The sequence below is a fragment of the Talpa occidentalis genome, unplaced genomic scaffold, assembly GCF_014898055.3.
Source record: "Talpa occidentalis isolate TD23 unplaced genomic scaffold, MPIMG_talOcc4v2.1 talOcc4.10, whole genome shotgun sequence".
Taxonomy (NCBI): domain Eukaryota; kingdom Metazoa; phylum Chordata; class Mammalia; order Eulipotyphla; family Talpidae; genus Talpa; species Talpa occidentalis.
The window spans coordinates 10,816,105-10,841,755 of NW_023600993.1; the positions used below are offsets into that span (position 1 = coordinate 10,816,105).

Here is a 25,651-nt window from a genome sequence, read left to right on the forward strand (position 1 = left end):
TGAAACACTGTATAAATTACCTCACCTGATCCTCAGGGAAGAAACCTATGGCACACACATTAATGTCATCGTAGAGCTCACACCAGGATCAAGTGCAGGTCTCTTTGATACCAAAGCCTGCACTCTCAATACCATCCTTCCTCCCCGAGGACTCACATAAACTTTTAAAATGTAGAAAAATAGCCCTGCTTTTCTGAAAATGGTCACGTTCCTTTAAATGACTTTTTAACAAACACTACTTACCAATCTGCTAAATCCTCCATAAAGTATACAAAACCCTCCTTGATAATCAGAGAGATCTACAAAGCCTTCAATATTTCTATAGTCATAGGAGCAGAGAACTCTGTTGGTTGCAGGATTAATTTGGTCAAAGCCTCCAGGCGTTACTTCCAAAATGACAGGTTTTCTTGTATCACTCCAATGATGCTTGTAACAGTTGTATCTCTAGAGAGAGAAATAATATTTAATCTCACCAAAAAATAAAATTATACTTAAAGTATTAGTCACGGCTGAAACACTAATTTAAAATAATGACAAAATGAAGCCAAGAGAAAATAAAAGTAGCAGTGTCCAATGTGAAATGAACATCCCTCTCTATAGTCTTAAAAAACCCCACCTGAAAAACCTATAGTCGTCTACCTGTAAACATAAATGATCAGTTACATGATTGAGATAAAAATATATTGGTTGCTCAGGAATATGACTATTTCTAACTCTAAAATAAGAGAAAAATGCTCCTGTAGGTGTTCAGAAAGAGAGTAAGGAATTAAACAATAAACCCTTCACCAATTTCCAAGGCTAAACCCAGCGATGAGTTCACAGAATCGTATCACCTCAAGTCCCCGCAGCATTACTGATCAATGGCATTGTGCACACTGTGGGACCATAAAAGGAATTCTGCACCAAGATAAAAGCCTGCCTTAATCCAGAAGCATCCTTAGCGCCTTGAGTTTAACTTAAGGATGGAGCAGTGCCACACCCCTTCAGCAAGAGCAGGGATAGAAGACAGCCTACAAAAATGGTGGTGCTTTTCAAAACCATTTTTACTTACATTCCACCCACCCCACTCTTCAGGACAGTCTCAGGAACCTCCCAGCTGAGTTCCAGCAGTCAATGAGATGAGCTGGTGGAAACACATCCTTATCTTTCAGGACTGTGGAGCCAAGAAAGCGACTCGAGAAACACCAATTTAGAGCATCCCCAGGATGATTCGACTCAGTCCCAAATTCGACTACTATAAGAGAGGTGTTTAGCCAGCAGAGCATTTAGGGGAGGCTGGGTCTGAACTTTTTCATAGTGAGGTGCAAACGCCACTTACTCCTGATGTAAAATTAGGTGAACTATTCTTCATGCAATCTTCCAGAGACATGCTTTCACCACAAAGTTTAAAAAGTATTAGCTGAAGTTAACTGATATAAAAGGAACTTAATAAATGAAATTTCTCAGTATGCTTTTTAAAGCAGTTGTTTAACAAAACAGATGAAAAATACAGATAACTCACCACTAACATAAAATAATTAAAATAAGCATAACAAGTTATAATTTATAGAAATCTGACCGTGGTTCATTAGGAAAGAGAAGCAGTTCGCCAGTTGCCATTAAACTTTTTAAAATGGTTCCTAGGCAACCAGCCAATTGCTTGAGTTGAGATCAGTGAGACTTCTGGGATGCTGAAACAAGCAAGCGAACATTCATAGCAAAGACAGAGCTTTAAAAAGACAGGGAAGTGGTGCTGTTGCCAGAATATTAGAATTCAGTTCCTGCCTTTGCCAGAGCCAGAGTTCTGAACAATGCTATGAGTTTAGGCGTTATTCTGGCCCCTTCCTCCCAACTTCAGTATGAAAGCAATATCTCCTCATGGAAAGAAATGTCACATTTCAAGGGAGTGAAAAAAATATAAACTCCCAGGCCTCCCTGGTGGCGCAAGGGGTTAAGACGCAATCTGCAGCCATTGCAGCACCAGTTCAATCCCCGCCCAGGGAGCTACCCACATGGCATAGCAGACCTCTCCTGTCTTGCCCACTGCTTCCTTCAGCAGTGTATTTCAACCAATCTGCCTGTTCTGTTCCCCACTCTGTCTCTGGTGCATCCTCTCCCCCAACCCCACACACACACTAATGGCCTGTATCCCAGTTCTTGTAGGCACAAATAAATCTTTTAAAAAAATATATAGACTCCCATTTTCCCTCCCAGAAGTCTTCTCTGTTACAGATTAAAGGCTACTGAACTACAACTAGAGAAGGCCTGGAAAAGTGAAGAAGATTCTAACAAGCAACCGTGACTTCCTCAAAGCTGTCAGTGTACCATGTATATCTTCATTACTGATCACACCCTGCACAAGAACGTGTAATGAGACAGAGTTCTGATATGCCCTAAACTTAAACTCCAGTGAGTTCTGGAATAGGAAACTCCTACACCAAACATGTTTTAACATTTATTATCAGAAATATTACGCTTATTGTTGCTCTGTAGAATACTGGATAAGAATCACCTAAATGTTATAGGAGTTTTTAATGCCTCATAGTTCTGCATGAAGGTCCCTCCAACCCCCACAAACTATCAGCATTAACAGTCATATGGTTAATTCCTCATATTTGAGTATCCGTTAAACAACGTTCACCTTTCTATCACATGGTTTCAGTAAACATTAAATTTTGTTTCCTTTTTTTCCGTTAGCTTTCGCCATAAAAGTCTGTGTATATAGACTATGGAATGATTTCTACAATACAGAGCAACATTTGAACAAATAAAAATAAATATTAATAAATGTTAAATACTTACCCTTCCTGTGATTTTTCCTTCTGAAAAATCAGTTCTAAATCTCTGAAAGAGAAAATATAACCCAACTTAAGACAACAGACTGGCATAGAAGATGCACAGGTCAATCTTCTCTATCCAAAGCAAGTAAAATCCCAATTTAGTAATCTTGATATCAAAAAATATTACCATTTAAGGACATTCAATAAAAAGCATGTGAAGCTTTGTTGAAAAACTATACAAATTAATTCAACACACAACTGCTTTATTCTATATAATGCATTTAAAGACTAAAAACTACCCAATATAAGGGATTTTTCAATCTTTTCAGTTAGAGAAAAGTAAAAGTTTCACAGAGTCAAGTTAATGATCAATAAGAAAAAAAAGCACAGTGGAAATGGAGGCCTTATACTTGAATGTAACTGTTTCCTTCAAAAAGAAGGAAAATTAGTTAATGTGGGACCATTCTTACCAATGCTTCTGTAAGGAGCTCTGTTCTGTGCTCTGTAGAAAATTTTAAAGTTTCCGACTTTTTTCCACTGCCTTTTCGAAATGTGAGATTGAACTCTGTTCCTTGTCCTTTTCCAACAGGGCTGATGCTGCAAATGTCTCCATAAGGCCACTAACAAGAACAAAGGAATTCTTTCATGAAATGAAATGCTTATTTCTACTACATTAATTTCACAATCATTTATTTTTTTTTTTTTTTTTAATAGAGGCATGTTTTATTTATTTATTTTGTTTGTTTGTTTTTGTTTATACATGCACTGGGTACAGTCAGAAGCGCGGGAGGGTGAGAGAATTCACCAGAGCCAGAGCGGGGAGCAGAGCAGGCAGAAGGACCGAAGTACACTGCTGAGGGGAGCAGCGGGCGGCAGGAGAGGTCTGCGCGCCATGTGGGATCCTCCGCCGGTGGCCTGGGAGCAGCCGGGGATCGAACCGGCGCCTTAGAGGCCGCGGGCAGCTTCGCAACCCAGCGCTCAACCGCTGCGCCACCGGGGAGGCCCTCACAATCATTTATTAAATGAGAAAACTGTTACAAAATAATATGGAGGTCTAGAAGCTATGCTGTATAGAATTTTATTTAAAAAAATTTCATATTTTTCATCATCAGCAAAAACAAAAATCTTTTATCTGCATTCCAATTTTAACTGACATTAACCAAAACAACTGAAATACAGACATGAAAAGAACGAGGAAATCAAAGTTTATGATTAATTGCTAATCTGTTAAAAACAAAAAACAAAACAAAGGCTCTGTAAAACATGCCTATTTGAATTAAAATAATCTATATTTAAATATATTTACTTATCCATGTTCAGGTTAGACTTGCCTTTATTAAAGAGTAATCCTACTTCCATGACAAGCATTTCCCAACAACTGTGACTTAACTTACCTATGCGTGTGTTAGTTAACAACATAGCCTTCAAAATTATAAAGAATTTACCAACTTTACATAAAATAGATGACTATAATCAATAGTAACATATCAAAAAGTTTTAACCCGTAGAGCCTAGAAATAAGCACATTCCTTCCCACCGTTTTATTTTTGGTCCTAATTATTGAACATTATACAACTAATTTAATCTCTTTCAGATTTGACATTTCTAACCTAAAGGACTGATTTCAGATCAGGGACTACTGGGTCTTATCATGGCTTTTAAATTCAAATGCAGTTCAAACAAACACTTATAAACTTGTCAAAGGATTACCTACCTGATTTGTTACTTCTAAAGTATTGGGATTGTATGTAGTTATCGCATGCGTACCCACTGAAAAGACTCGCTTATACCTACAAAGAAAGACAAGCACTTAAATTTAGTCTTAAATAATAGAAACATTTTAGAAGAAAAAAACATATGATACCAACATAAAAGAAGCATTTCAATAAATGTGTTAATTATTTAACGGTGGCTACAGCTTAGTTTTATATCCTCACTTTTGTTTCAATGCACTAAAATGTTAATTGGTACTAAAATTCACCAACCACTCATTTTATTATGAACTGGTAAGGTCCTGAAGTAGAAAATTACGACAAATGTAAGCAATCTTGTGGTATTAGTAGTATATAAGAAGTTATTAGCAAAGAACCATCTGAAGATGGCAAATATTGGAAAATTTTATTTTTTTAAAAAAGGCACTGCATAGTACAATTCTTTCAAGATCCTTTTGACAAAACCATAATACTAAGGAAGGAAGAACTATGACCTGTAACAGGTCAGCCACAGCCATATTCTGAAATTTTAATAATTTCTATATAAGAAACTACCTATTACACTTTAGTGTTGCAATTTTATAGAAGTAGGAAGCCTACACAACAGACAAGCAATTTTCACTTCTTACTTCACTTCCTTCACTTAAAGTAACATCCCTGAAGGAGAAAAGACACTTTGGAGATCAGTAATCTTTTAGTAGAGTGAGGAATCCACAACGATGAAAGTGGAAACTGAACTAGAAAACATTAAACACTGAAGAATTAGCTCTTTAGAATTAATAGGTAAAACATTAGCTAGTCTAAGAAACACAAAACAAAATTAATAGAACACACAGCCATAGACACAGAAGAAAAAAAATTAATTTAACTCTGTAATAAATTGGAAAATTAAAAAATAAACCAGTCCCTATATAGAAGAATTTAAGAAAGCAAAGAATTTTAACACATCTTACAAAAGCAAAGCACTAAGGTTCAAATAAGGAAATGAAACACTGAAAGAACATGCTTCTTAAAATGGTCCGGAAAACAGTATAAGAGGAAAATACCCACAATCTATTTTTTTAAGTACCAAGGATCTAGTACACCATGGGCAAAGAAGGTTCATTTCACGGAAGCAGTTCAGAATTAGAAAAAACTTAAAATAAGTGATCGTATTTATTAAAATATTTGTATTTTAGTGATTTTAAATTATAAAAAAAGGGATGTAAAATATAATCAAATGTCCTTCTATCTATGGAGAAGATGATGTTTTTCTCTTTAAACTACTAAGATTAAGATAGTACGATGCCTCATCTAGTTCCCACACACATAACTTGAATCTTTATCACATCCTGGACAAGCCCCCCAGCTCTGGGGTCACACTGCCTGAATTAAAAAACCGGCCAGACTACTTACTTTGTATGTATGCTGACAACCTGCATAATCTCCCCCAGCTTCAGTTTCCCCATGTGAAAGATGTGGGTAATATACACTCCTACTTCATAATGTGACAATTAAAACCATGTACAGTGGTTGTCACTTATTGTTTATAACTGATAAATGTCAGCTATTCTCACTGCTATTATTCTGCTAATTGAATAGGGGACAAGGGGCTCAAAATTCCAGCAGTGTCACTCAACTAATAACAATTAGCATCATTCTGCTTCAAGTAGCCGTGACTGCTGCTACTTGGAACAAAGTGATGGGCAAGCTCATCATTCATCTAACTTTATTACCAGGACACTCAGATTCTGACCAAGACCCTTATCAGAAATTATACTCACCAGAAAAGCTATTTGCAAATCATATGTTTAATAAGAGACTTACAATCAGGACATATAAACTCTTACAACTCAACAATGAAAGCACATATTACCCAATTTAAAAGTGACTAAACGATCTGAACAGACATCTCATGAAAGAAGACAGACGAATGGCCAACAAGCACATGAAGACACTCAACATCTCAACATGAGATACCATTTCATACCCATTAGGATGGCTAAAATTAAAAAAAAAAAAAAAAAAAAAAGACAACAAGAAGTATTGGTAAGGATGTGAGAAACTGGAATCCTCACACACCGATGGCAGGACTGTGAAAGGCTGCAGCCACTTTGGAAAAGTTTGGTTGTTCCTCAAAAAGTTAAACACGAAGTTACCATGTAAGTCTATATAACTCGGGCCTTCCTGGTGGCGCAGTGGTTGAGTGCCGCACTGTGAAGCTGTCTGCAGCCTCTGCAGCGCCGGTTCGATTCCCTGCTGGCCAGGGAGAACCCCACATGGCTTGGCAGACCTCTCCTGCCTCGCCCACTGCTCCCTTCAGCAGTGTCTTCGGTCAGTCTGCCTGTTCTGCTCCCTGCTCTGGCTCTGGTGAATTCTCTCACCCTCGCACACTTCTGACCTGTACCCCAGTTCTTGTACAAAACAAACAAATCTTTTAAAAAAAAAATAAGTCCATATAACTCAATATAAAATCAATTCTATCCCTAGGTATATCTCCAAGAGAACTGGAAATACAGATTCACCCATAAACTTGTACTTGAACATCGACAGTAGCATTATCCTTTCATAAAAGTAAAAAAGTAAAACAATACAAATTTCCATCAACTAATGGATAAACAAAACATGGCATAACCACATGATAGAATTTCACTTAGCAATGAAAGAAAAAGTAGTACTGACACGTGCTACAACATGAAACCTTAAGAATACTGACAGAAGACAGTCACAAAAGACCACACATTGTATGATTTCATTTACATAAGATGCCCCAAATAAGCAAATCCACAGACAGAAAGTAGATTAGTGGATGTCAGATGCTGGGAAGACAGGTGAAGGGGTATAACTGTCAATGTTTTTAGAGATTTTTGTTTTCCGGGGGGGGGGGGGGGGGATGATGCAAGTCTCTAAAAACTGGGGTGATGGCTCACAACTCTATGAATACGATTAAAAACATGGAACTGCACACTTGAAAAAGGTGAGCTTTATGTATGTTAATAAAGCTATTATAAAAACAAAACTGTTTCAAGGTGTGAATGATGGAGCAAGGAATCATGCTGACAGCACAGAAATAGAGTCAAGTGCCACTTAACGAGTGGGACATGTCCAGGAAAATGCACTGTCAACTGAGTTTGTCATGGCTTGACTCTCACACACACACATTACACAGCCCCAGGCTGGACAGTGATACACACCTAGGTCTTATAGAATATTCTACAGGCAGAGCCTGTGTAGTCGATATCCGTAGCTGACTGAAACATTAAGTGACACGTGACTCTGGCTCTGCTCCCTACTGTTACAAAAAATAGAAAATGGAGGCCTGTCTTAAGTCCTAGTCACTACTTCCTAAGAACATTAAGACAAATTTTCCTCCACATGATCACAATTACAAACTCACAAAGCAAGTAGTATTATAGTTAAGTTTGTTCCTTAGAATTAATGTTAATTATGCTGTAACTGTATTAAAAACAGAAGTTATACTATGATCAGAGCAATCTACCAACTTAAGAAAAAAATAAGGATCAAATGAATATACAATTTTTTAAGGCTGATTCAAAGAGACTCATACTGCCTAGAGGACAACAATGGTCTCTGAGCTTTGCTCAGTGAAAGTAACTGAAGAAAAAACTTCTTCAAGTACTCTACAAGGGTAACAGTGATGCTCTTTAGCTTAGGAGCTCATACAACTGAGATAATACAAGGAAATAAAATTAAACACTTATCTTTCAAAATTATAGTCAGTCTGCTGATGCAAATCAGCAACACTGGTGTTCAGTCAGATGTTACACCGTTCTAAGTTAACACACTATTACTAAAAAATGAAAAGAACCAAAGTTACTGACTTTGTGCACATCAGTTTTAGATGAGGCCTGGCTTGGAAGAACGCAGTCACTTGTTTGTAAGGTGGGCACACTCCTTATTACTCAAAAGGCCCAGAGACTAACTGGCCTTTGTGATGGTCAAAAGATGCCACGCCTGAGTACTCAATGTATTTAGGACCTAATTTTAAAACCTTCACACACTCTGTATCACTTCATTTAACCCTACGGCAATCTGCAGGAGGAGGATTTACCACCCATTTTACAGAGCAGAAACAGAAGCTTGCACATCTTGGTCTGACCAGGCAAGTTACCAAAAACTGTTTTCATCCCCTCCTAAGGAGAAGATGAAGCCCAATTTTTAAATTTCATTATATGCCTAAAGAAAAACTACAAAACACACTATTGGCAGGTTGTCTCTGATAGTCAAATGACATGAAATTCACTGATCACAGAAGCGTGTCCCGAGGGTGTGAAGTTGTCAAGTTAACACTCTGCTACTACTGAATTACATTCCCATTAACTGATCCTACCCAAAAGGGTGCATAATTGGTTTGCTTTCCTTTTAATTGTTACTTTTTTTAAAATTTTATTTATTTATGCATACAAGAGGTGGGGGGGGGTGGTGAGAGGATTCATCAGAGACAGAGTGGGGAGCAGAACAGGTGGAGTGACTGAAATACACTGCTGAGGGGAGCAGTGGGTGAGACAGGAGAGGTCTGCCACGCCAGGTGGGTCAGCTCCCTGGCCAGGGATCTAACTTGTGCTGCTGTGGCTGCTAGTAGTTTGATAGTGCTGAGACTTTAATCCCTGCGCCACCAGGGAGGCCCTTGTTTCGCTTTTCAGAAGAGTGGGCTGAATGGAATTAGAGTTGTGTGGTACTACCTCAGATACAGAAAGATACTGAAAGAATAATGTTTAAAGTGGTATTTTATTAGCCGTAAAGAAAAATAAAAACCAACAGAAATACTTACTTTCCTCTCCATGAATGTTTTGTTGTGTAGAAACATGCCAGGTCCTTATTTTCCCTAATTATGTTCATTTTGTGCTGAAACCTGAAAGAGAAAGATATGGGTGGATTTAGTGCGGTGTCAGAGAGTTTTTCCTGAATCTCCCAGACCATATTTTCACAGCCTGCCACACAATACTGATTGTAAAGCACAATTTGTGCAACACTGTAAGGTTTTAAAGAAACGAGGAAGGTCTGCTCAGCTCTAGCACACCAACTGTCACAGCCTGCTCTCCACTACAACACTGGATTTCTTCAGGACAAGAACTGCCCTCTACTAACATCCTCAGTATACATAATCTAATAAGAAATGTTAAAATAAATGAATCTCCAAGCCTCACATTGGCTGAACAATGCCAAGGCACATGGTAGGACACAAAAATATTTGCCAAGAGTCAAAACAATTCCAAAAGGTCTTCATGGCTCTAAGTGTCAGCCATTTTGCAGTCACGTCAAAGGGGACTTACTGTAAGATTTAATTTAAAAATTAAAAATAACAACAGCCTCTAAAAGTAAATCATCTTTCATTCCAGCATCCAAAGATAACTACTCTAGCCTCCCTTTTCTATTTAGGAAAAAAATAGGCTTTATTTTTCAATGAAATTGAGACTGTGATTTGTATTCTTATCCTGTTTCCACAGGATATTAACCTTTTCCTGTGAAATTAAATATTCATTGAGAAAAAGATTAAGGTTTCATGTATTCCATTGCATGAATATATCAGAACAAAGCAACTCAACGAGGAATTGCAAACTTCAAGATGTAAACACCAAAACTGAGAGTAAGTGTTTAAGAAGTTCCATAGTTCTTTGGCTGGTGGACTCCTTAGGTTGAACAGGATACAGAACAGTGTCCGACTGTGTGATGAGTCACACATGGGGTGAGCTTCCTGCCAGGCATGTGCATAACACATGCACATTACGTGCACTATTTCAAGACTACTTTATTGAGAACCTAGAAGAGTATAAAATCCAGATTCCACATATTTCATGAAAAAAATTCAGCTAGATTTGCAGGATAGATATTGTAACTGGTTACTAAAAAATGTTAAAAATTAAATGCGGTCATTTCTTTTTCCTTTTTAACTTGGTTTTTTCTTCCTACCCTTAATATTTAGAAGTGTGTGCTAAAAATATATTGTAAGTTATATACCTAACTGTCAATAATGTAAACTGAACTGCTGAATTTTGGTTCACTTAAGCTATCTTCACATCTGTGTACACTGGCCTAAACCTTAATCAGCATATATTCTCCACATAATTAGAATAAAACCACTTTCACTCAAAAACAGTTTATAGCAGCCTTTTAAATATTACATGCCATAAAATTCACCCTTTTAAAAGTATATAATTCATGGGATTTTAGTATATCCATGGAAATTTACAACCAACACCACTATTCTTAGAACATTTTTATCACCCCAAAAGGAAGAACCCTGCTCACAGTCACTCCTCACTCCCAGCACCCACTACCCCATGTTCTATCACTATGGATTTGCCCGTTTTGGACACCTCATATAAAGGGGAGCGCACAACATGTGACGGTAGTGACTGACCTCTCTCATTCAGTATGGACATTTCAAAGTTCACGCACAGCTTTAGTGTGGTTCCACTTCCTTGTATGGTTGGACCACATTCTGTTTATCTAGTCATCAGCTGATGAACATCTGTGTTGAATCTTTTTGGCTATTAAGAATCATACAGCTATGAACATTGTTTTGTATGAACATCATATTTTCATTTTTCTTGTGTATATACCTAAGTGGCAAAAACATGTTTAAAGACCCCTCTGATCTGAAGTTGCTTTCTTCACGTCTCCTGTTTTTGCGTGAGCAAATCAGCTAGGTCTCTGCACTCCCTGAAGAATATCCTTTGCCTAGACAGCTATATGGCTCACACCTTCACCTCCTTCAAATCTGTGTTCAATTGCTACTTTTAGAATGCCACTTTTACCCTCTACCCTATCTGTAATCACCCTCCTCATTCTACACTTATGTTCCCTTTGATTTCTGCTCATTTTTCCTCCTTGGCACCTGTCATCTAATATGCAATTTATCATATATATTATCCACCAAATCCTACTTGTCCAGACAAAGGTAAGATCACACACACATGTATCTCCCCAGAGCCTATGAGAGTGCCTGTCACAAGAGGTGTTGGCCACAAAATTATCTGAGGAAATCCCAAAGGAAATTCTGATGTCCACTTCAAACTTAATGTCCTAACAGTTGTCAAACTGTATGGAAAAGCATCCACTTAGGCTCCAAGGAATGGAAGAACCACAAGAACAGCAAGTCTTTAGAAACTTTTTTTTTTTTTAAGATTTACTTATGCATACAAGAGCTGGGGTGCAGGCCAGAGATGCGGGTAGGGGGGTGAAAGGATTCACCAGAGACGGAATAGGAAGAGAACAGGCAGACTGGCTGAAATACACTCTGAGGGGAGCAGCGGACGAGACAGGAGAGGTCTGCCTCACCATGTGGGTTACTCCCTGCCTGGCCAGGGATCGAATTTGTGCTGCCGAGGCTGCGGATTGCTTCAAAGTGTGGTGCTTTAACCCCTTGCGTCACCAGGGAGGCCCTTTAGAAAATTTTATTGTTACCCAAGAGGAAATTTCCCTCATTAGTCAGCTGACATCTGCCTACCAGCATGTATGTAGACAGCTAAATACAGTCCATGGCAGTTGGTAGGTTATGTTTGCTTTTTCTGGATTGCACATCTGGAGTGACCCAGCCTATCAACTAAGACTGATTAAACCAGCAAACATATCCCTGCCTGCTGAATCATTTGTAGTAAATAATAGTGACTTAACATTTGCATAGAATCTCTGAGAATGTGTCAAAAAGTGAAAAATCATAGGTCTACAGATATTTTCCCCTTAGATACTATAACTCAGTGAAGAAAAAGAAAAGTGAAGAACAGAAAAGGTATGGCTGATTCTGAAGAGTGGAGTTTGGAGCCCTAGCCCAAAATTTAAGGAGTCAGAATGACTGACTTTGTATCAAGGGAGGGCCTACCTTTGGAAAACTGGTAAGAAAGAAAATGTGTTTAAGTGAAGACTGACTGATATAATTAAGGAGACCTAAAATTAAAATGAAGTGAGAGAAAAATAATATTTTGAAATAACAACTGTAAAGAACTTGGGACGTGATCCAGAAGAAATAAAGAGGATCCCTGATAAATCAGTGTAGGGAATAGAAAAGCAAAATATTCCCACAACAACAAAGCAAATTTAATAGTAATAAAACCCAACAACTAAAGAATGACCTCACAGCAATCACTTACTTAGGGTCAGCTGTTACTCAAAACACGCTTTTAAAAGGTAAATTAAAACAAGTTTATATAAGAAGGTTTATCTACAATTTTCTGGAGACCTATGAACTTGAGAGTGATGAAAGTACTGGACCCCCGAGGATTCTTAGGTTAGAAGAGACATAAGAAGAAAGAAAGCGAAGATAACACATTAATATAAAATTAAGCTACTAGGAAACATACAAATGGTACAAATATATTGAAAAACTGGTCAACAAAACTATCATGGAAATACAACTCAAAACCATGTGTTGTCCCCTCACACCTCTTAGGATGGCTAAAACAAGATAGGTTTTGGGAAGGATATAGAGTAACTGGAACCTTTGTACACTGCAGGTGGGAATGTAAAATGGTGTAGGTGCTGTGGAAAACAGTATGGCGTTTCCTCCAAATATTAAAATCAGGACTACCATATGATCTAGCAATCAAACTTCTGAGTATTCAGCCAAAAGAAATGAAATTAAGATCACAAAGAGGTAACATTCCTATCTTCATTGCAGCATTATTCATAATAGTCCAGATGTAAAAACAACCCGAATGTCCATCAGCAGCTGAAGGGATAAAAAGTGTGATGTCTACACATAAACACACACACACACACACACTGGAATATTGTTCAGCTTAAAAAAAGAAATCTTGTAATATGTGACCACATAAGTAAACCTTGAGGACATTAAGCTAAGTGAAATAAGCCAATCCAAAAGGACAAATGCTGCCTGATTCTACGTATAAGAGCTATCTAGCACATACTGAGGTAGTATGACTATTTAAAATAGTCAAACTCACAGAAGCAGAGAGTACAATCATAGCTACTAAGGACTGGGGTGGAGAAATGGGGAACTGCTAACCAATAAGTATATATAAAGTTTCAGTTATGCCAGGTAATTCTAGAGATCTGCAGTACAACCTTGTGTATTTTAAAATAGTATATTGTTCACTTTAAATCTTGAAAAATTTAAAAAGTAAACTATTGACTGTCTGGCCTATAAGAAGAAATACGATATTCCCAATATATTTCTGCATTGCTGACAAAAAAAAAAAAATGACAATGTTGGACTAAAAAAATACTTCACTTCTCCGGATATAGCTATCACCTAAAAGTAAACTTAAAATACTTCCATCTTATAGCTATGGGGAAAATTAGCCTTATAAAATCACTTCATACTCTGAGTCTTTTATCCATTAATTTTATCCTAGAAGTCTTCAAAGTATTCATTGAAAACAGAATTTCTATTTTCAAAAGTGGAGTTTTATTTAATTAGTATTCAGCTTTTCCTTACCTATTCAAAATAACTCTATCGATGTATTTATTAAACTGAGAGAAGTACTTAGGACATCAATTGTTAGTACTATCTTCTTCATTATTTATCTTTCCATAAAGGATTTTTGAAACAAAAAATGTGATAGACCAAAATAATCATGATAGGTAAAATTGTTTTAAGCTATCTTAAATCAACTTCTAATTTAACATTTAAACTTGTCTTTATTTCATGTTGCTCCTACAAAGTATTGTTATTTTACAAATCATTTTTATTTAGGACACTTTAAATATCCCCCAAATAAGCGTTTGGAATTTCAGTTATTACAAATGTTTCTCAACGTTAATCTAATAATTTTATGTTTGATACCTGAAAGAATGGTTTTGGAAAAAATAAAATTCACTCCATAAAAATAATTTAATCTCCATTGAAATACTTTGTTATATATTTCTATCATAAGCTCTAAAAGTAGTTCTAAAATTGTTGCTTATATACAAAAACTCTTAAACTACCATTAATTCCCATCAACAGTGAAGAAAAATCTATATACTTTCTAGAGTCAAGCAACTTAAGCAGGTAATAGCTATGACAGTCACTTACTGGCACATTCTATAAATAACAGTAAATTCTCCAACGAAAAAGTAATTGTTGGATGAGATCTTGGTAGCAACTGTATTATCAGTATTTGTCATCTTGCTGGATGTTTAGAACCTAGTCAAATTAGCAAGAATTTATCTGTTCAAACTAATTATCACAGTTTACCTTCCTCATTCCTGCAAGTGTCTCACTTCAAATTCTCTAAGGCCTACTCTTCTTATTCATGAAAAAATTGGGTTCAAGTTTACATGCCCTTTGTAATTAAGTCACATCAAAGGTATCTCTAATTCTGCAAATCAGCTTCATTTGCTTTCATTTTATACCCTGCATTACACCATCAATAGAGCCCTTTTTTGCTACTTCTCAGTTTGTGCTCTTTAGAGAACTGTACTAAGTATTTTTAAAAAGTCAAATTCAGGACAATGCAGGCATTTTTGGCTAGATTCACCTTTTTAATGAATCATGCTTTCGAACAACACATTTTCACATTTTCTAATTTATTACTGGCAGTAAAACTGACAATCCATTTAAAATCATTTACAAAGTGAAAATGTTCTTTTGGAAGACATGATTTTAACAAAAACCCACTAGATTTGAGAATCTCTTGATGACAAGTCTTCATCAAACTAACATTAAGAAGCAAAGTAGGTTGAAGGAGTTGAAACCACAGTAACCAAACAAATGACAGCAAGGCTATAAGCAAAAGACTTTGCAAATATAGCAAAATTAAGTAAATGTGTGTGGCATGTTTTAAGTACAAACTCAAGCATATTACTCATTTCACCAGGTGAATGATAGATTCAGAAAAATAATATACTAGTGAATGAATGCATTGGTTTTAATCAAGGCTATTGTCTCTAAAGCATGCATTTTGCATGGCCAACTGGAAATGACTTTTCAGCGAACATGACAGCTTCCAGAGGATAGATAAAATACACTCATTTCCCCACTTTGAGTCCATAGAAGAATAAACACCATAACTAAGGCTGTCCTCAAATAAGAAATTAAAAGGTAAGTTTGCCTTGAAATACACTAAAAAATAAAATTGACAACGATGTGTCAAAGCAAGTATATATTAATAAAAATGTTAATGTGAAAATCTTGGAGGTAAGTCCATGGATGTCTGACCTAAAGTTCTTTCAACCTGGCTGTAGGTGAAAACTTTTCCATTTGGGGAAAACTGTGTTTGCCTTTCTGGCCCAACTCTTTTACAATAGAAATACTTAGTGCTACATTGTTAAACTACAGCTGGAACTGCTGCAGGTATTCATGTAACAGCAACTAGTTTATGAACACACTTCCTTAGACAACTATACTCCATTGAAAATGTAGGGGGAAGGAGAACCATTGCTAGGCAAAGGCTGACTTTAACAGTAACAGAAGAGACAAGCCCCTACAACCAACTTCTTAAAGACCTAGTTTTACTTGGAACTCGATTCAAAATCTAAGTGAATTATATTACTGTGCTGACTCAGTTGCAAGTATAAGGTCAAAAACATATGGTTAACAGAACATTACTTTTACCCAGATTAAAAAGCAACAATTAGACACTTAGACTGTGCTGTGCATGGGGGAGAGTGACATGAATTTTAACCTTCTTTTTAAATTTAAAATGTTTACTTTTCAGCTTCACGTTTTAATATATAACTCAAGTACATTTCCTTCTAAATGTAAACAACAAATCAGTATGTAGAATGTGTATGATAGCTACCCTACAGGGATCTTTAAACATCTACAAAACAGATGGCTAACTGAGCTACATCCTATTAAAGCTTTCTTAACTCACTAATGCCAATAATTCTAGAGATAAATACTGTGAGAGAAAAAGTCAGTGGTAATATCAAATTTCAGCTGATAATCAAATCCCCTAAAAAACTGCCCGGAAGTTATAACATTGTTTGCCACATCAAAATTAACTTTTAAAAACGTCCACTATCAGAGGATAGGGCTAACTACTCTGCTGTGGGGCCTGCCATCCTCTAAGAGCCATTCCTACCACCTGGATATATACGCATGGACACATCAGCACATGCACGCTGACTGCATCTAGAGGAATCATTTTTACTTCTCACAAAACAGATCTCTATTTGTAAAAATTAAATTTTTTCCCAAGAAAAATATTTATGTTGGCTCTTCCCTTTCCAAAACTTAAAAATGCCTTTCAGTAATGTTCTGAAAAAGAACTAAGAAATATAGTCACTTCTGTGAAATCAATGCCACGCTGATCATTTGCATATTTTTAATTTGTACGCATTTTGAAAACTTTTGAGATGTATTTTACTTTATCTCTAAAGCTATTTGACTTATACAAGAAGAAAATATAAGCGTTCAATAAACTCTTCTTCAACTTACAAATAGGAACTTAATAATATTGCTCTATTAAGCTAAATAGCCCTAATGGGTAGAAGGGATTTTCCATTGTCACATTTTAATTTGCTGCTTTTTCCTTCACTATAATAAATGCATAACGGGAGGCTAAATTCCCTAAGTATATAACAAATACAAATTATGGAAAGTTTTACAACAGTAAGCATCCTAATAATATTCAAACATTTTTCTCTTTATACTATTAAAAGACAAATTTAAGTTGCTACAGTTTCCCTTTTGCCCGACATAAAACAGGAACATGTAAGTTTCTGGTTAGTCCTTTCTGAAATATCCCTAATTATTTCTAATTCTGCCATAATGCCTCAGTTTACTGCTAAACCTTTAATTAAAAAAAGGAAAATCCCACCTTTTAAATTAAAGCCAGTAGCTCTAAAATTTAGAGAGTGGATGAGATAGCTTAACTTTTTAAGATTTGATGAAAAAACAAAATGTATTCTCTAGATTTCCTAAAAATTTAGGCAAAGAGAATCCCCACAGCACTTCTAGAACACTAAGTCTGAAATACACATATAAGAATTTAAATTTTAATATAATTAGCAATTTATGAACTATTACAGAAGTGTCTCCTATATTCATAACCGTATCAATCCTTTCATTATTTCTGGCAACTATAGTTGACAAAATCAGAACATTAAAATTATTTTAGTTTGCTTAGGGGTTTTGGTTTTAATCTGTTCATCAAATGAGCAAATCCTAAAAGGTACCCTGGTGCACCGCTGATGGGAATGTAAACTGGCGCAACTACTTTGAAAACAGTATGGCGGTTTCTCAAATAATTGAACATAGAAGTACCATATGATCTAGTCACGCCACTCTGAATTTACTTGAAGATTATGAAAACACTAATTCAAAAAGCTATATGCACCCCGATGTTCACTGCAACACTGTTCATAATAGCCAATACATGGAAACAACCCCATGAGGATGGCAGAACGGATGAAGAGGTGGCTTACATACACAAAGGAATACTTCTCTCAGTCATTGAAAAAGATGAAATCTTGCCACTTGTGACAACATGGATGGACCCGGAGGGGATCATGCTAAGTAAAATAAATTAGGCAGAGGAAGACAAGTACCATATGATTTCATTCATTTGGACAGTAAAAGGGGAGGGAAGTAAATGAATAAACAAGACAAAAACAAAAACCCCTTAGACTCCTGAGGAGTTCCCTCCCCCAATAGGGTAGGAGCAGGGAGGGAATGGGGAGAAGAGGCCAGTTATAGGTGATGGATGGTCATTGGGCATTTGGTGGGGAGCATGTGAGATAAAGGCAATTGCTGAGGGGAGAAAATGCACACTTGGAACCCATTCTTTGTAAACTAAAGTTATCACAGTTAAAACAAATCAAATTCCAACTCATCAATTAATTGCAAGGACATTACCAATGGGCATGTGCTAAGGATGTGAGCCTCCTTTGGCAGTGAGTCTACTCCTAAGGGTAGCCAAGGGTGCCGAGACTATAAAACCCACTGACTTTAGGGCCTTCCTGGTGGAGCAAGGGGTTAAGATGCAACCTAGGAAGCTGTCCGCAGCCACTGCAGCACGAGTTCAATCCCCAGCCAAGGAGAAACCCACATGGCACAGCAGACCTCTCCTGACTGGCCCACTGCTCCCCTCCACAGTGTATTTCAATCAGTCTGCCTGTTCTGTTCCCCACTCTGTCTCTGGTGAATCCTCTCAACTCTTCCCCCCCTGCACCTCTGGCCTGTATCCCAGTTCTTTTATGCATAAATAAATAAATCTTTAAAAAAATCCAGACTTTAGACTCAGTTATTTTAGAGATCACTCTTCTTAAGTAGTCCATTAACGTACAAGTAAAGCCCCAACAGACAGGCTGTTGAGCAAAGTTAAGAGCATCAGAAAAGAACTACTAGCAAATTACATGTTTTTCCTTAGTCACTGAACCACACTTAAATTACCTTTGCACAGGTACCTGCCTTAAATTAACAAAGATAATCATAACCATGTTGACTTACTTGCTACAAATACATCACTGATTCCCAAAGGCATTCCCTTAATGAAGAATCACCCCACAAGAGAGGTTGCTGAGTGGAATGTGCTGAGCATGTGAACACTGCTGAAGCAGAAAAATGTGTTGGAGATCACGGATTAAAATTGTGAACTAAAGTTAGAGGTTGGGGAGAATGTCATCCCAGAAGAGATACTATGATTAGAAATAGTACTAGGATTTAGCAGATGGGGTTAGATACCCCACAATGTACAGGAGAGTCCCACAGACTGAAGAATTGTCCTCAAGAGACTTTCAAATATCCAAGTGGTCATTCACATAGGTAAAGTTTATTTATAAGCAACTAAGCCCCGAATTTTATTTTAATAACAAAAGTATGTTTTTCAGGGTTTAATACGCACATAATTTTCCTGCAATGTTACATATCACATAAACTGAGAGATTATACTTTACCTTGCTCATTTCAAAAAACAATACTGATAGCAATCCCACTCACGGTTTTGAACTGCCAATACAACAAACTACATCTATCAACAATTTTGTCAAAATCAAACTGAATATATGTAAAGGTGCAAGTCTCTGGCAACTTCATTTGGTATAGTCATATGGAATTATGCACACATTGAAATGCCTATAATCTTCTTAGAAAGGTTTTTTGAAAGCAAACTTATTCCAACAGGATCTACATATTAGGGAACCATTTCAACACGTACAACTTCACATTTGCTAATGGGTGACTTCATCCCCAAGAACAAGTAGGTAAAAGGAGAAAACTGGACCCAGATGAACCAAACCACGTACAAATTCATATGCCACAGACATGCACAGGTTAGATCAATGAACCACATACATCCACATCTAGTGTTACACTATTACAATGTCAGATTAACTCCTTCCACTGCTTCACAAAAATTCACAACCTGCAACTTCTTCCATGCTCATTTTCAAACTTTTTTGAGGCCAAAAAATACCATTATTGTAGTACATACACATTTAATGTACATGAAAGAGTGCTACAGTTTTATTATGCTCCTTTTGTAAAAACTGTCATTGATAAAATTTTAATTGTGTGGTCCCAGTTCATTTTTTCTGGTAAGTCCTGAGGATTTTAATCATGCAATTTTGCAGTGGAGTGATTTTTAGGAAAATGGATCATGTTATAGCCTATTATTTTATTTCAAAGTTTTATATAAGAGGAGGGATATGGTTAAGAGTGCAAAGAGGTTATATAATTTGATAGTCAGATGTGTCCATTTTTTTCTTCTATGGATTACATTTTTGGTGCCAAAAGTTTCATTTCCTACAAATTGTATAGTTCTTTTTTATAGTTTATGTCATCTTGGAGAACTGACATTATGTAATATAAACCATTACATAATATAATATTCCTTATACTGAAGTTTGTTCTGCCTATAAATATAGGTGTTTCAAACTGCCTTTTAATTGTTTCATGGTATAACTTTCTCCATCTTTTCATTTCTTAACCTGTCTTTGAATGTGTCTCTTATAGACAATATACAGTATAATCTTACATTTTTTTATCCAATTTGACAATTTCTTTAACAGATATAGTCATAATTACAGTTTAATTAAAATACATATGAGGCATTTTTGATTCATCTGTTGTTTCTCCTTTTCTGCCTTCTCTTGTTTAAAATGAGTGTTTTCAATAATTCTGTTCATCTTTTCTAATGACTTGTTATTTATACTTCTTTTATATCCATTTTTATTGCCCTATGCTTTTTAAGTTCAATTAAACAATATACCTTCTAGTGATATTTTGCTTTATGTGTAATATAAGGACCTTAAAACGGTACATTTTCAACACCCTCTCCTATCCTTTGTGCTCTACTTTTACAAAAAATCCAAACACACAGTAAACTGCTACTGTTTTTACCTGGCAGTCTTTTGGAGCAATTTTAAAAACAAGAAAAAAACATTTTACTTTCTTTTCTGGCATCCTTCCCCTGTTCATATACATTTGCCTGAAGAACTTCTTTAAAATCTGTATTTATAAAGTATATCCCTCTGCCCATGAGTTCTTTTGGCTTTTGAGAGTTTATATTTTGTCTTTATTTTATATTTTTTGCTTTTTTTCTTTCAGTACTTTTAAGGCAGTCACTCAATTGTTTGCAGATGCTCTGCACCATAGTCTAACTTTTACATTTGTTACTGTGTGGGTTTGTTACCTTCAAGATCATCTCATCCTTTTGATAAACATCAGCTCAAATATATGTCTAGGTGTGTTTTGTGTAGTTTTTTTTTTGGCGGGGGGAGGGGTGGTATACTTGTCCTGCTTGGCGTTCTCTAAGTTTCCTGGATCTGTCACTTGGTGTTGAATATTAAATTTTTAAATTTCCATTATTTCTGCAAACATTTCAGTATTCCCTATGCTCCACTCTTCTTCTGGGACCAGGCACGCATATATTTAAAGGTCTGATGTTATCTCCAAACTCTTAGATGGTTTATTCTTTTTTTGTGTTTTAGTTGGGTGTTCTCTACCATCTACAAATTCACAGATTCTTTCCTTGGCTATGTCAAATCTACTGATAAATCCAAGGCATTCTGCATTTTTTTATTGTGTACTGAAATGATTAGCATTTCCTTTTGATTATTTTTTAGTAATTTCTCTCAGCTGAAATTATGTACCCGATCTTTCATGTTGTCCACTTTTCTGTTTGTACCTTAATGTACAGTCATTTTAAGTTTCCTATCAGATAATAGCATTTATGTTAATCTAAGTATAATTGCTCTCTTGGGAACTTGCCTTTTCACAAGCCTTGCCATTTTTTGTGATTTTTAGGAAATTTTTGTGAAAACCTGGACGTTTATAGAACAGTGGAGACTTAGGTAAATAATGTTTATAACTGATAATGGGCACAGCTTTTCTTTGCTAGGTCTTTAGTGTGGGGTTTGTGTTACTCTGCAAGGAGCTGGGCTGGGTTTACGTTGCTATGTTCCATGAGCTTCAAATATCTGTGGATTAGTTTGTGACTATACTGGGGGATAGTTTTCTAAAGCAGTGTCTTGTCTGACTCTGTGCTATGCCTCTGCAAAATCTTGCTCCTAGCCTCGTACTATCCTCCAGGTGTACCTGTTTGTATAATCTTGCTCCTATTCTATTAGCATTCTGCAGGTGTACCTGTTTGCATAATCTTGTTCCTATCCTAGTACTTTCTGCAGTTACTTGCTATTCAGCATTGCTTAACTTCATGGCAGGGGGTTGGGGTACAATATCTGTTGTTTAGATTAAGGTTCATCTTAGGCTTACACTATGTGCCTAGGTCTCAGGAGTGTGTGATTTTCTTGTTTCCCCTAGACTCAGTGTCCCTCCCCCAACAGATATTTTCCCCCCTCTCTTCTGGGCTCAATCAATGTGTTGTTGTAATGGTAGGAGCAAAGCTGCTTTTTTGTTCCAAAGCCAGAGGCAGATATATTATTTATGAACTATTTATAAACTGAAAGTGTTAGAAATTATTTGGATATAAAAAGGGAGTCTTTGGTTTCAACTGACTTAAAGAATCTCTTTCAAAACAACTCCCTTTTAACCACTGCTATATATACCATCAACATTTAGGCCTAACTATCAGTAGCAATAAAATGTTAGCTACGGTTTCTGAATGCAAAGCTCTGCTTCTATGTTGCTACTTTGGGACCTCAATTAGAGAGAAGCAGGGGAAAGACACATGCAAGGGAAACCTCAAATTCACCTGCGTAAAAAGAACTGGTTGAGGAATGGAGCCAAATTAGTTAAGACAGATCCTTTTTATTTCACTGGTAATTCAGTAACTACTGAAAACCTGACTCCACTATCAGCCATTTTACAAATTTAATATTACTGGCAACCACCTTCTACTTGTGGGTAAATTCCTACAAACAACTCATATTTTCCATAACTCCTCACTGATCATGTCCATGTATTTTAGACTATATATTACTTCAACTTTAGAAAAAGAGGAATCTCCATTGCCTTCCAGAGGAATACAAGCTGTGCCTGGATTTTTCCCCTGACTCCTCTTTTCCTCCCTTCCTACATTCTACTTCCTGTTTTCAAACTTAAGTATAACATAGTATTTTTGAAACAAAGACTTATGTTCCATTTGTTATTAATAGCAAAAGCCAAGTTTGAGGCATAGCTGCTTAAACATCGAAATGTTAACAAAGTTTTACCTTATATGATGAATCAAGTGAAAAATAAAGCCCTTTCCAGTCATCTAATTGTGAAATAATGCTTTTCAGGATACCAAATTTCTAACAAGTAGTTTTCTAAATTTCCTTAAAAAAAAAAAAAAGGCAAGTCCTGTTTCCCACCAACATCGTCTCATAGTGTACTGGCCAAACCTGACCACTCTGGGTAATTTCCTCAAACTCTGCAAACAAAACTTTCAAACCTAGAAATGTATCAGATCCATAAAGTGAGAAAGAAAAAAGAGTAACAAAGGCAATGACTAGGGCAGGTCCTGAAGCAATATTCAGAAATTTTACTTTTTCCCAAAGACACTACTTGTCCAAGACACTACACTTGTCCAAGAGGCTCAAATAACCTACAGTATTAAAGCTCATCATAGATGAGGTAATAGCGTCAGCAGGAGAGCTTCCTATTTTTTAGGGGAATCAGGATGGGTTCAAGGGGAAGAGCAGAGAGGTGAGAAAGCACAACTTTGGGAGTCACTGCCGCATATGGGGAGATTTCTCACCCCTCCACCCTAACCACCAACTCCCACTCCCCCATGCCCAGTTCCAGCAACTGATCAAAGGAACAATCTCGAGTGGTTAACCGAACACCTTACAATAAGGAAACAAGTTAAAGAAAGGCACTCTTCTGAAGTGAACTAAGTCACATCTGCGTTTAACAGCCACTTCACCGAGAGTCAAAGTCCTACTTCACTCACTTCAAAGGCCAAATCCAACGGTAAAATCACAGCAGCACAGGAGAGGCCAATGTTAACAAGCTGCCCTGCAGATGGGAAAAAAGTCTTGCGGGAAAACTTAATTTTGGAAAAGGAAGAGACTGGAGAGATGAAAGGACTCGGGTACTTTCCCATTCCCAAGAAAACGAAACAAAGATAAGCAAAAAAAGGCAAAGTCTTTGCAGGACGTGGGGGGGGGGGGACGGGACGGAGGGTCACGGACCCGCTGAAACGCGAGCCGCCGGCATCCAGGAAGAAGCGCTCAGACCAGAAACTGGAAGGGAATCCCGAGGGCGGAGCCCAAAGGGAGCGGAGTGTGGGGTAAGGATGTGCAGAGGGGCGTGAGGGACCCCAGAGAGCAGACAACAAGACGACATGAGAGACGGGGCTGAACCAGGCAGCGCCCTGGGCGAGTGTCACCCCGAGTCGGGGGTCCGACGGGAAGACCCAGCCCAGCCCGGGGCCCCGGGGGAGGGCGGTCGGCTTCCCTTCGCAGCTGGAGGCTGCCGGGATCGAGACGCCAGCCCTCCTTTTCCCTGCTGCGAGCGACCCCGTCGCCGCGGCGTGGAGAGGACCGAAGGGGGGTAGAAGTGCCGACCCCAGGGGCCGGCGCCCGGAGCGCCTTACCTTCGCGGGAGGCTGGAGTGGCTCCAGCACGAAGTCCTCCCGCCGCCGGCTCTGCGCCCAGAGTGCGTCGAGGCGCGCTCCGGCCTCCACCCCGCACCACTTCCCCTTTTCCCGGCCGGAGCCCTGTAGCTCGCCGCCGCGGGTTCCTGGTGCCGCGGCCGCGCTGCCTCCCCGCCCCCTGCGCCTCCTCCCTCTGCCTCTCAGAGGCTCGCTCTGGAGGCCGCCATCTTCGCTCAGGCTGTGAGCCACCGCGCTCCAACGCGCCTGCGTCGCCACCGCCCAGGCCGTCACGAGACCCGGTCAGCTGACTCCGACGCTTCCGCCTCCTGCCCCGCCCCCTCGCAGGCATCGCTCCGCCCCTCGGTCTCATTCGCCCCCTTTCCTGAAATTCCGCATTCCTCCGGCCGCCCAGCAGCTGCGCATGCGCAGAGTGGCGAGGCCGGCAGTGGGAGCCGGAGTCCACGCAGCGCGAGAGGGTCGCGACCCTTGCGCGTGCTGACCCTGGCCCCGCCGGGTCGCGCGCGCCGCGCAGGAAAGGCCACGCCCCCCGGCGTGGTCCGAGGGCCACGCCCCTCGCCTAGCAACGCTGAGCCCCGCAGCCGCCCGCGGCCTGCTCAGGGGGTTTGTCCTGGTGATCCCCCTGAACCCCGGTGTCTAAGCATTTCCCCGACCTAGACGTTGACTTCAGTCATGTCCGCGAGGCAGTCTGAAGCCTCAGTCTGTTACCCAGTGTGGCTAGATTGCGAGCCCGCAGGCTCACTCCATAGATACCAGAAGGACCGATAAAAAGGGGTTTACAATTCGGTTCTCCTCATGGGTTGTGGAGACCCAGGCTCTGAGGTGCCAAAGGCTTTTGCTTGGGACCAGCTTGTCTTGTGGATCACGTGTCAAGGGGGTGACTGAATCCTCACCTCTGAAGTCAGGCTCCTAAGCCAATATCCCAGATACTATCTCCTTGAACAAATAAGGAAGGGGGCGGAGGGCAGTCAGGTTAGGAAAAAAGAGGGGCTATCAAGTGTTACCTGTGGGCTTGTTAGGGGGGAAAGGATGTCCTAAAGCTACAGGCTGATGGTTTGATTAAGAGAGTGCAGCCTCCACTCGCAGAGGTGAATTCAAAAGACACTAGCTTAAAAATAAATGATTCTGCTGTAAACTTCAGTAGGTGCACGGTATAGGGTGACTTGCATGAATACATGACTTTATAAGGGCTAAATGGCTCTGATAAGGGTTTCCTAATCTGCAGAGCAGTCTTGAAGTTGTGATTTCTTGGAGTGTCTTTAAATATTTCTAGTTTTTAGAAATGGCGGTGGTA

General features: G+C 38.4%; 1 protein-coding gene across 5 annotated transcripts in view; it reads right to left on the bottom strand.

Annotated features, from left to right (window-relative positions):
- Positions 1-24,596, bottom strand: part of DNAJC13 (DnaJ heat shock protein family (Hsp40) member C13) — a 100,444-nt gene extending 75,848 nt beyond the window's left edge. For 3 of the 5 annotated variants that reach the window (XM_037524375.2, XM_054688869.1, XM_054688920.1), the window contains exons 1-6: positions 24,340-24,489; positions 9,243-9,323; positions 4,474-4,549; positions 3,230-3,379; positions 2,782-2,823; positions 244-444 (exon numbers count right to left, since the gene is read on the bottom strand). In XM_037524375.2, the coding sequence (XP_037380272.1) occupies positions 244-444; positions 2,782-2,823; positions 3,230-3,379; positions 4,474-4,549; positions 9,243-9,310 (537 nt within the window). In that variant the 5' untranslated portion in view covers positions 9,311-9,323; positions 24,340-24,489. Of the gene's footprint in view, positions 1-243; positions 445-2,781; positions 2,824-3,229; positions 3,380-4,473; positions 4,550-9,242; positions 9,324-24,339 lie in introns of all 5 variants that reach the window. The other 2 variants (XM_037524368.2, XM_054688835.1) reach the window with 1 other exon arrangement.
- Positions 24,597-25,651: the final 1,055 nt, after the last annotated feature.